This window comes from Molossus molossus, unplaced genomic scaffold, assembly GCF_014108415.1.
Source record: "Molossus molossus isolate mMolMol1 unplaced genomic scaffold, mMolMol1.p scaffold_m16_p_8, whole genome shotgun sequence".
Taxonomy (NCBI): domain Eukaryota; kingdom Metazoa; phylum Chordata; class Mammalia; order Chiroptera; family Molossidae; genus Molossus; species Molossus molossus.
Window position 1 is genome coordinate 29,924,792 of NW_023425402.1, and position 12,552 is coordinate 29,937,343.

At 39.6% G+C, this 12,552-nt stretch overlaps 1 protein-coding gene across 1 annotated transcript in view; it reads right to left on the reverse strand.

The window, feature by feature from the left end:
- The window catches only part of EYS (eyes shut homolog), a 1,629,530-nt gene that overhangs the window by 35,554 nt on the left and 1,581,424 nt on the right, over window positions 1-12,552 (reverse strand). Inside the window, 1 exon segment of the mRNA XM_036248740.1 lies at window positions 5,514-5,688. Within this exon segment, the coding sequence (XP_036104633.1) occupies window positions 5,514-5,688 (175 nt within the window).

A 12,552-nucleotide genomic window follows, 5' to 3' on the forward strand; every position in this document is an offset into this window, starting at 1 on the left:
AAACTTTTCCTTTGCATATATATCTGCACCCCCCATGCCCGCACCAGTGTAAACAGTCTGATCCATGTGAAAGTGTGAATGACTTTGCTCATTTAGCAAAAATCAAAGAAATTGATGGTCACTTTCGGGCATCCCTGTTATACTGCTGTATGGAACCAAGAGAAGGCGTTGTGAACACACACTTTCCTTTCCTTCTGGTATCTGCATTGCTCTCGGAATGATCTTTGACCTTTCACCTGATACTCGAAGGCATCTGTGAGCCAAAAAATATTTAAGAAACTCTGGTTCAGTGAGATGTTGGGCTCACTGATAGATTTGTGCGGTAAATAAGCCTTGTTTATGAACTTAGTATAAATCTCTGATGCATTTCCCATTTTCCATGCACATTCTCTGAACTCCTATTGTACTTACTGTCTATGCTGCTCATTTTTCCATCTGTTTTTGTAACTTTTGGTTTTGCTACACTGTGCTTACTTTTTAAAGGAACACATCACCTTTCACCTTCAACCCCAGTCAGGATATCCCTTTAAAGTCAAACAAAAAAACCAAGTCAAATTTGCTTAAAAATAGTACGTACCAAACAAATGAGCATATAGAGCTAAGTTAGAACTCAGCAAACCTCTTTTTTATTTTCAGCCTAGGCTACTCACAACAGAACCAGTTTACCGTCTCTCTCTTGCATCAGAGCTCATCCCAGGAGCACAGAGGCCTTACATGAACTCTGCCTCATTACACTCTGATTTGAGAAATTGTATTAGAGCACAGCTGGATCTGATTGCTGACGTGCTTGGAGCAGGAAAGCGAGGCTTTCAGCAGTCTCCCAAGCCCAGCCCTGGGTCCAAGCCTCACTGAGTTCACCTCCCTCCTTCAGGGCTTCATCGTATGTACCAAAACCATGGCTTCTACCGTCCGCTGTGAGGAGTGAACTAAAGTGAGCGTTTTCAGCTTTTAATTTTTTAAATAATCATTTTGTTTATTTTATTTTATTTAATCCTCACCTGAGGACATATTTTTATTGACCTTAGGGAGACAGAAACATCGATGTGAGACAAAAACATCACATCGATCAGTTGTCTCTTGATTGCAGCTCAACCACGGATTGAACCCGCAACCTGGGTATGCACCCGCACCAGGATTCGAACCCTCAACCTTTAGGTGCATGGGATGATGCTCCAACCTACTGAGCAGCACCAGCCAGGGAGTTTTACATTAAAAAAAAAATTATACCATTAAGCTGTTAAGACACTTTGAGCAGCTTTGAGATTTTGTTTTTGAAATTGATTCTGAACACCATGACATTTAGGCTTCTGGGTTGGGACTTGCTTCTTGAGCATTAAACAAAAATGTATAATGTGTTCTTTTTCAAGAAAAGATTGAACTTTAGCTTTGAACTGTCAATAATGTTGATAGAAATTTAGTTTACTATTACTGTGTTTCAGGTGCAAAATAGAAGTGTAGAGCCAAAGTTGAGAGCCTGGGACTAGGATAAGGTCAGAGGAAAACTTCCCAAACACTATTGGAAGATCACCCAAAGGACTCATATGCATGCAGGCATGACCCACGGACACAAAAACAGTGTGGCGAAGGCCTGCAGAGGCGGGAGCAGAGTGAGGGGAGTCAGTGGGAAAAAAAGGGGGGCATCTGTAATGCTTTCAACAATAAAGATAAATTTAAAAAAAACAACAACACTATTGGAAAGTATATTACAAAGAACACATCTTTTCCCCTTTAAAAACAGGAATAAATTCAATAAAAAACAAACGAACAACAACAAAAAATGGGATTCTCATTATTGAGTTTAGAGCAGAATTACAAACACCGTCAACAGGAATACAATTCTCCTTCAATTTATGCTGCTACTGAAGTTGAATGTCCATGGGTGGGAACCTTAATATTTTGAAACAGCTTTATTGAGGTATATTTTACATACCATAAAATCCACCTCCTCTAAGTTCAGGGAGCCATAATTTTAATGTCATTACATAATAGTCACAAAAGCTACTTCTCAGTCTAACACTGCTTTACATGTCACTGATACAGTAAATATTTTGTTGTTATATCAACAAGAGACTCCCAAACAGTGATCTCAGTCTGATAAAAAAGATTTTAGAATCCTGTAAGAAATCTTGTCAGTGGTACTGTGGGTCCCACACTGAGGCCTATTTGTTATTCAAATCGAGCTTCTCCTGCAAGTCTATGAGATAGTTTTCCACCAACATAGGAAGTGATGAACTCCCCAGGGGATGTGTTATGAGGCAAGGTACTTCCAATGTGGAGAAAATATGAAATGCAAACTGAAGATAACATCAGCGTTCTTTTAAAAATTAAGAATATATGAATAGATTACATCCAACAGATAAGGGACTACTTAACACTTTAGTCATCTTCTCTAAGCTGCTTTTAAATTCATTTCTTACACCCTGGCCAGTTTGGCTTAGCAGTTGAAGTGTCCAGAAGTCCTGGGTTCAGTTCCCTTTAGGAGTACGTACCAAAAAAAAAAAAAAAAAAAAAAAAAAAAAAAAAAAAAATTATTTCTTAGGTTCTGAAAGAACATTGACCCAGAAACTGGGAAATTTTTTTGTTAATCCTCACTCTAGGATATTTTTTCATTCATTTTTACAGAGAGTGGGAGTGAGAGAAAGAAACATTGATGTGAGAGAGACATATTAATTGGTTGCCTCTTGTACAACCCTGACCGGGGCTGGGGACTGGGATTGAACCTGCAACCCAGCTATATGCCCTTGACGGGGAATCGAACCTGAGAGATCCTGGTGCTCGCAGGCTGAGCCAAACCGGCCAGGGTGGGAGATTTGGTTTTGGGTCCTGCCTTACTACTTACAAGATGCTGGTACATCCTCTTGGGACATTAGTCCTTGACTAATTTAGAAAGTTTTAATTAGGAGTCATGGAAATAATGTATGCCAAAAAAAAGCTTTATTCGCCACAAAGTGCTGTACAAGCGAAAGATATCCCTTTTATTATCACAAGTCAAGAAATCTTTCTATGTTAATCAAAATCTTCAATAGCTGGGTCTCTCTGTACGTGGCCCCATGTATTCCACTGTATTTCAACACGTGTGGCTCTTATTCCCAACAGGCCCTTTGTCCCATATGGGGCAATAAAGAGTCAGGATGAATTTCCTACCTGCACCTTCACCTTCACTTTACTAGCACTTCCTGTTCTTTATGATCACGTTCTTTATTATTATCAGTTTACTTATTACCCTGGTAGAAAATTACAAAACCACTTAGTAAGTCGCCCGAAGAATGACCACATTTCTTTAGATAAGGTGAGGTGAGTTTGTACTTCCAAATAATTAAGCTTAGTTGTAGAGCAAGTGATAATGCAGAATTTGTAAGCAAACAAAAGGTTTCATTAGAAACTGTAGGGTGTTCACGGGTGCCACCGTGCCACCATGCTCTCTAATGCCGGAACCATCTCTAGGTCGCCAGTTCCAGCCAGAGAAGAAGGTAACAAAGGAAGTCTCTACACTATGGCTGGTACAAAGCCGACTGTCAATCCACCGGTGGTAAAGCACCCAGAAAGCGACTGGCTACAAAAGCCGCTGGCAAGAGTGCGCCCTCTACTGGACGGCGAAGAAACCTCATCTTTATAGGCCTGGATGGTGGTACTCTGTGAAATTGGACGTTACCAGAAGTCCACTGAACTTCTGACTGGCAAACTTCCCTTCCAGCGTCTGCTGCGGGAAATTGCTCAGGACAGATCTATGCTCCCAGAGTGCAGCTATTGGTGCTTTGCTGGAGGCAAATTAGGCTTATCTGGTTGGCCTTTTTGAACACACCAACCTGTGTTACCCATGCCAAACGTGTAATAACTATGCCAAAAGACATCCAGCCAGCATGCTGCATACATGGAAAATGGGCTTTGGAATCCACTATGAGGGGAAACATTTCACTATTTAAAAAAAGTTGTCTTTTTCTTTTCTTCCTATTATTGGCAGTCCTGAACATTAGATTTTTCTTCCTCATAGGTACCTAAGCATATGATTGCAAGTGCAAAGTAGGGGACAGAAATCAGGTATTGGCAGGTTTTCCATTTTCATTTGTGTGTGGATTTAAAAAAATATAAACACAGGGATATAAAACATTGATGCAAGTCAAAATGTTTCAGGGAACAAGTTTTAGCAGTTTGACAATGACAATATAAATAAACTTGTTAAATTTTTCTGGACAATGCCAGCATTTGGATTTTTTTTAAACAAGTAAATTTTGGCCCTGTCCAGTTTGGCTCAGCGGTTAGAGCGTCAGCCTGCGGTCCGGAGAGACCTGGGTTCGGTTCCCGCTAAGGGCACGTACTTCGGTTGCAGTTTGTCCCTGGCCCTGGTTGGTCGTGCGGGTGGCAGCCACTCGATGTGTCCCTTCACGTCGATGTTTCTCTCTCTCTCCCTTCCTCTCTCTCCCTCCCACTCTATCTGTACAAAAAATGGAAAAATATCCTCGGGTGAGGATAAAAAATAAAAACAAACAAACAAAAAAAACAACAACAAGTAAATTTTGTATTGATGCAACTACATGGTGTTTGTAGCATTTTTGTCATAGAGTAGATTCCATTCTTTTACTTTTCTGAGTTGTCCTACATGAAAGTACATCTTTTTTTTTTAATCCTCACCCGAGGACATTTTTGCACTTTATCTTAAGATATAGAGTGGGAGGGAAAGAAGAAGGAAGAGAGAGAGAGAGACACACATCGACATGAGAGAGACACATTGAATGGTCGCCACCCACTGGACCCCAACCGGAGCCAGGGACAAACTGCAAGCGAGGTACATGCCCTTAGCAGGAACTGAACCTGGGTCTCTCTAGTCCATGGGCCGTCGCTCTAGCTGCTGAGCCACATAGGCCGGGGTGAAAGTACATCTTTTAAAATGTTGTCTGTTTTCTATGCTGTTCCATAAGTTTGCTATTAAAATACATTAAACTGAAAAAAAAAAAAAAAAAAAAGTAAAACAGTGAAGATAAAATCATCATGGTAAAGCTAATGTCCAGAGCCCTTCAAGTACTACTTATGCACAGAGGACATGCTCAGCAAAAGAAGTTATTTATAAGATGACCTTCTTTTGCTCTTTTATTCCCACTCAACATATTCACGTTTTTGTTTCATACTAAAGTAGTTCAGAAGTTAAATTGTGCAGCGTTGCTAGTCTCTGCCTAGAGAGGATGACCCTTTCTAAAGGAGATTAAACCGGAAGATGAAAGGAAATCTCAATATGTAAACCCTCCTAGGATTAACACTCCTGATCACACTCTCAAGACTCTGAATTTAAGGTATATTCTCCATGGTGCCTGGAATGAGACGTAGTGATTCATTCTCATTTCTTAAAAAGAATGGAGAAGATGGCACACATGCTGCTCCTTCTCTAGTTTCCTTTATCTGGTAAGCCTTCATAAAAATACTTACACTGTGAGGGTCAGTTTGTGTTCCTAGTTTGTGTGAGCGAAGCACTGGGTAGAGTGCAAATGACCTGCTGCCTTCCTTCCTGAAGTCATACTTACTAAGCAGTAGATCCACTGTCCACACAGGTCCCACCGTTGCCACAGTCCAGGAAACCACAGGGAGAAGCGTCACACTGGCCAACGCTGCGCCCAGCACTTGGGTGGCCCTCCGGATCCCCCAGGCTTCTGAAGCGACCGTCCTTCCCAGTGCGGACTTGAAGAGTGAAAATGCAACCTTGAAGAAAGGGGAAAATGCTTCATATAAAAAAATGGAATAAATAGATACAACAGGAAGACAGTTTTTTTCTCATTTTTAAAGTAACATTTTAAAACACAAGGTTATCGTGTCAAGTGAAAAAATAAAAATAAAAAAGAGAGCCACGGGGAGAAAAATTTGAAAATCATCTACATCATCATCACTTCAGAGTAGACAACTATCGACATTTTGGCATATATATGTATGTTTTCTATGCTTCATTGTATTTTCTTTTAAACAAAAATAAAATTCTGCATTAAACTATATATATACACATAATATATAGTAGTATACCAAAAATTTGTATAGCATAAATACCATTAACTTTTTTCTAATAGCATTAAATGTTTTTTAGTGATGGCATAATTTCTTATATCCTAATATAATTAATCAACCTTCAATTAAATATTATCACTTGTATATCTTTGTGTATTTGTTAATTATTTTCTTAGTATAAATTTCAAGAAGTACAACTACTAGGGGACAAGATGGGTGCTTTGGAGTGTGCCTAAGTGTCATAGACATTTTGCACAATTATGTCCCCCCTCCCATCCCACCCTCCCACCCCCATACTGGGACACCTGCTACCTCACAGGCACACAATGCAAGAGAGTATCTGTTTCATTTGTAAATGAAATACATAATAAAATGCTGTTTTACTAGTTTTAGTTGAAGCTTTAAATCTTTTTAAAAATATTAGTTATTTGCAGTTTTTCCTGTAAGTTGCCTATTGTCTACTCTGTCTCTATTCACCCTTTTAAGTATTTATTTGAAAGATATCCTTATATAATGAGCACATTTGCTGTTTGTTGTATATTGCAAATTCTTTCTTCAGTTTAATATTTGCTATTTAATTTTGCTTAGGGTGAGGTTTTTTAAAAATTATGTTTTTATTGATTTTTTTGGAGAAAGAGGAAGGGAGAGAGAGAAACATCGATATGAGAGAGATACATTGATCAGCTGACTCCTGCACACCCGCTACTGGGGAATTGAACCAGAACCTCTCAGTCCTTGGGGTGATGCTCAATCCACTGAGCCATACCAACTGGACGAGGTTTTTATTTTTGTGTGGAGAATTTTATAATATGTTGTCATATTTATTATTTTTTCCTTCAGGGATTTTGCATTTGTCCTTAGAAATGTCTTTTCCAGACATACACTCTATCATTTCACTTATATGTGAAATCTAAAAAGTTGAACTCATAGAAGCAGAGTAAAACAGTGGTTGCCAGGGCCTGGAGCGGGGAGGAATGGGGAGAATGTTGGTCAAGAGGTACAAACTTTCAGTTAAAAGATGAATAAGTTCTGAGGATCTAACGTACAGCATGTGGATATAGCTGACAATAATATTTTATATACTTGAAATTTTCTGAGAAAGCAGATTGTAAATGTACTCATCACACACACACACGTGCACACACGCGCGTGCGCACACACACACACATGAAAGGTAGCTATGTTGGGTGATGGATGTGCTAACTAACTCAATGGTGGTACTCTCTTTACAATGTATATGTATACCAAATCTTCATGTTGTACACATTAAATCTACATAATTTTTATTTGTCAATTGTATATCATGAAAGCTGGGGGAAAAAAAGGTCTTTTTCCATCTTAATATTAAATAACTATAAACAAAAGGATAGTCCATTAACTAATTAATGGAATTACAATACTGAAATGTATTGTAATTTTATTAATTTCCTTCAGCACTTACTCAGAGTTTGTTTACAACATATTTTCACATCAGTATGTACATCAACCTTAAATAGGGTCTTGAAAATGATAAAAGATAGGTTAGATTGGATTTTATTTCCAAAACATTTTCTGAAGCAAGTCTGGAATAATCCCTCATGGAGAAAAAAAAAAAAAAAAGAGGTTCTGTTTGGAAAGGTCAAGAATTTACTTTTCAACCCAGTTCTCACTGCCAAGCAGCATCCTCAGCCCACACCATTTTCTCATTGTAAGAGAATGTAGTTTTCTTCCTTAGATTTTATCTTTGCTCTTCTGCAAGCACTGCTATTACACACAAAAAAAGCACTAATATGGAAAACTGGATGGAGAAATGAATGAATGAATGCTAGCTGCTTTGTATTGAATAACCAGGTCGCTCAACGAACACAGCGGGGTTGCCATGTCTCTGCCAAGCGAAATGTACTCAGCAAAAGATCAAAAGAGGTTTGAAGTCAGGTGCGTCTGGGTTCAATTACAGTCTTTCTCACATAATGGCTAGATGACCCAAGTCTAACTGAGCGCCAATCTTTTTACCTTTAAAATGGGAACAAAAACAACTACACACACACAAAAAAAACAAAAAAACAACAACAACAATTACTCCATGGGTTAAGAAGAACAGGTAACATACATAAACTGGCCAGTACAATGCCTGCAAGTTAGGCCTTGTACTTCACCTCCCCCCATCCCCTCTACCACACTGTCTCAGAAATTCTTTATTTACTTTTCTGTTGCTGTTGTTAATCCTCACCTGAGGATATTTGCTCATTGATTTTTAAATAGAGTAGAAGGGAGGGAGGGAGAAAGAGAAAGAGAAACATCGATGCGAGAGAGACCCATTAATTACTTGCTTCCCACACTATCCTGACTGGGGCTGGGGACTGAACCTGCAATCCAGGTGTGTGCCCTTCACCAGAAATTGAACCCGAGACTCTTCAGTCTTCAGGCCGACGCTGTAACCACTGAGCCAAACTGAACAGGGCTCTCTATTTACTTTATAAAAAATTATTTTTAACAAAAAATTGTAGGATGCTATTAGGTTTTTGTAGTTTTTATAATCACGCACCAAAAAAATTTGCTGAATAATGATTATAATATATATTAATGTCTGAAGGTGTTCATTTTAAACCTCTCTTTTATTTATTTATATATTTTGTTGTTAATCCTCACCCAAGGATATTTTTCTACTTATTTTTTTTAGAGATAGTGGGAGGGAGGGAGGCCTCATTGCCTTGGGGACTGCACCTGCACCCCAGGTACTGCCCTTGACTGGGAATTGAACTTGTGACCCCTTCGGTCTCAGGGCAGACACTCTAACTATGGAACAAAACTGGCCAGGGCTAAACCTCTTCTCTTTTAGATGGATAAGAAATACTTTTGTTATGAGGAACTGCTGAAATATATTTTGACTAAAAACCTGGTAAAGATACATATAGAGAAACATTAGGAAATACAAAAAGTTAAATGTGTTTATTTTAGAGAAACCCTTCCTGTTAGTCCACATATCATCAGTTTAAAGGCAATTAGAATGGAAGCTGTTTGTGGAATGTATATTGTAAAATTTCCCTCCTACTAATAAAAAAGATAAAATATAATCTGCTTAGTATTGCACCATGCAACAGGTGTGATCCATATTCAATAAATATATCCTGCCTGTGCGATGGTAGTTATGATAAAGACTTTTGGAGCCACGAGCCATATGTATATTGGAAAGTGATGGCTGTGTGTGTGTGTGTGTGTTTACAGTAAAATAATATCTAAATTATTACAGTAAACTCATTTTTCCCCTCTATGGACTCTGACTTGAAAAATCTCATGCAATTAAAAAAAAAAAGAGAGAGAGAGAGAAAGTTGAACTAACAAGAAACTGACTATACTGACAGTGTAGAGCACTTTCCGGTTGGAGTAACATCTTTACAGTGTTGCTAATGAATTTGAATCTATCTTATGTCCACTCTATTCAGACGAGTGATAAATATTTAATAAGAATCCTTGTATCAATGAACACTAGCTGCTGTAACACTAGAATAATAGATAGATGGGATAATAGATTTCCCCAATCCCACACCAGTCAAAAGTAATTTTTGATTCTATAACAGGATTAAATAGGTCTGTCGGTGAAAGCAACAGATCTTAGAACAACGACAGAAGCTATGGACCTTCTCCTAGGAAAATGCACACAGGCGCACACAACTGCATGTATGACGTCAGGAGACTCAGGAACCCACTGCAGCCCATCCTTCACCCTCAGCCCAAGAATCCTGCAGCATTGTAATCGCTGCACCTTTGGAGAGCAGGGAAAAATTCCTGTTATTAGGACAGGTAAACAGGAATGGCCTCTTTGCTTGGCTTAAAAAGATTATTTAATCTAGAGAAGAGTTACATAACCTCAATATCTTCATTACCATTAACGGTTAAAGGGAAAATAATGGCTCATTATAAAAAAAAAAATAACTTCTAGAACAAAAACAAATGGGCTGCATTAACAGTAATGATTTGTATTTTAGACTGAGAACTTCCGCTTTAGACTTATTTATCAGGATTGTTTATAGAAACATGAAAGCCTAAATCAGATAATCTTTTATTGTGTGTGATTTAATCCCCATTCTAAAGAAAGATAATTAGGCCTTATTTGTTTGTGTTGGTGATGTTAGAATTTAATAATTAGGCTAAGGCCAGACTGATTATTAAATTATTCCATAACTCTATTTGCGTTGTTATGATTAATTGATGTAGTGATTTCCAAACCTGGGAAGGCTTACTGAAATGTAAATTTTTAGACCCCATCACAGAGATTTTGATTAAGTAGTTCTGGGCTAGGGTTCAGAAATCTATATTTTAAAGAAGTCACCCTATATCATTCTCTGGAGCCAATGGAGATCAATTTTGGGAAATCATAGGTTTATGGTTTAGTTGCAATCTGGTCTTTATGGTAGGTTGGTAATAATGGTCCATAATTTGCAGTTCAGAGTAAATGCTAGTTTATAATAGAGGAGAGGCAGACCTGAAGGGAGAATTCAAGAGGCAAATGATAAAATTAGGGGCTTCTAAGGTCCTGGAGCTTCCATAAGATTGTGGATTCAGTGTCAATCTCCAAGAAGACCTTCCCAAGATGTCCATCCCACTGACCATGGCAGCCGACAGGCTTCCAGACACACAGTCCTAGCACTTCTCTCTCAGGAGGGGCCAGCTGTTTGTGGGCTGAACTCAGGCTCATTGTCACCCTTAAGGAGAAAATGACAGTCTCTGAAGAAAGACTCTCCCTCTCTCTCTTTTTTTTTTTTGGTACATGCCCCTAGTGGGAACTGAACCGGGGACTCTCTGGTCCACAGGCCGATGCTCCAACTGCTGAGCCAAACTGGCCAGGGTGAAGATAGACTCTCTCTGTTCTCATTATCAAGATGCGAAGAAAAGCCCTGGCCAGCATGGCTCAGTGGTTAGAGCGAAGGCCCCCCGCACACTGGAGGGTTGAGGGTTTGATTCCGGGTCAAGGGCATGTACCTGGGTTGCAGGTTTGATCCCCAGCCTTGGTCAGGGTGCATGTGGGAGGCAACCAATTGATATCTCTCTCTCACATCGATGTTTCTCTCTCTCACTCTTCTCTGTGTCTTTCTCCCCACCCCCCTCCCTTCCACTCTCTCTAAAAATCAATGGAAAAAATATCCTCGGGTGAGGATTAACCAAACAAACAAACAAACAAACAAAAACCACATAAAACAAAACAAAAAAAACCCCAAAATGTGAAGAAAAATCCCCCAAAGAAGGGAGAAAATAACTCAAGGAAATCAGGAAGCGCTGGAATTCAGTAAATTGGAAAACGCCAAGCCCAGCAACAACAGGATGGAGTACTGTTATCAGTTAATATTTACTGAGTGTTTAGCATGTACTGTTTTCTGAGTTAAGCACTTAACATTATTTTAGTTAGTTGATTAACTCTCAAGACCCCTATGGGTTAGGTACTTTTATTTTACAGGAGGAAAAAAAATGGAGGCTCAGAGTTTAAGTGAAAAGCTCAGACTAACACAGCTGCTAGGTGGCAGGGCCCAAATCTGAAGGCAGCCTGTCTGCAGAGCTTGAGCTCTTACCTGTTCGTGCAGCAGAGAAAGAGCAGCACGCGTGTAACGGGAGCTGTGTCACCTCCCACCACCGACATCACTAACACAGGGAGCACTCTGCGCCAGGCAATCAATCATCTGTGTTCTCTTTTCATTCACTCACTCTCAGAACTACAGGCAAGACAAGCGCTGTTGTTATCCCATTTTACAGACGAGGCACAGTGAGGCACAGGGAGGTTTGGTTACTAGCCAGGGCCACGAAGCTTGCCCATGGCAGAGCTGAGGTGTAGACCCAGGCAGTTGGGTTCCAGAGTCCACACTCTTGTCCCTGATGCTAAATCCAGAGCATTTATGTCAGCATCATGTCTGTGATTACATGACAGTAAGTTCTGATGACTCCCACCGAGTCTCTGTGTCACTGAGTGCTTCTTTACACATTCGTACGTTTACCCATCCTTTTTCTCGAACTTAATGTTTTTCAAAACGCATTGATTTGTTGTGCCCTCACAATCCTTTCAGGTTGTCCCCTGCTCTGAAAGAACTGCTGAGCTCTCGATTATGTTTAGCATAGTGGCTTAATATGCTTCAAACCATTCTTTAACACATGCTTCTGAGAATCAGCACTGATTACATATTCAAAGAAGTTTCTTTGAGAGTCTTGGTTACAATGAACTACTTGTATTGAAACCTGCCCTTGTATTACGTTGGGTTAGTGGTGTCGCTTTCATGTTTCAAGTATGTGGCCTTCTGCATCAGTATTGGGCAGAAGGCAGTGAAGGTGGGGACAAGGATGGTGCCAGGCAGGCAGAGAACTCAAGTGCCTGAGATGGCTGTGGATGACGCACAGAGATGTGCTCCACAACTTGGTCGCTGTTCCTTGATTTCTGATAGAGAGTAGGCTGGTCATGGGTTAGCGGCTCAGGACACTATGAGCAGCTCCTTGACCAAATATGCTGGGACGAGGGATCTACCAAAAAGCTTATTTTCACTAAATGCATTATTATAACAATTTGAAGCATGTGTTTATTTTATGATTCTGCTATGAATCACCTTT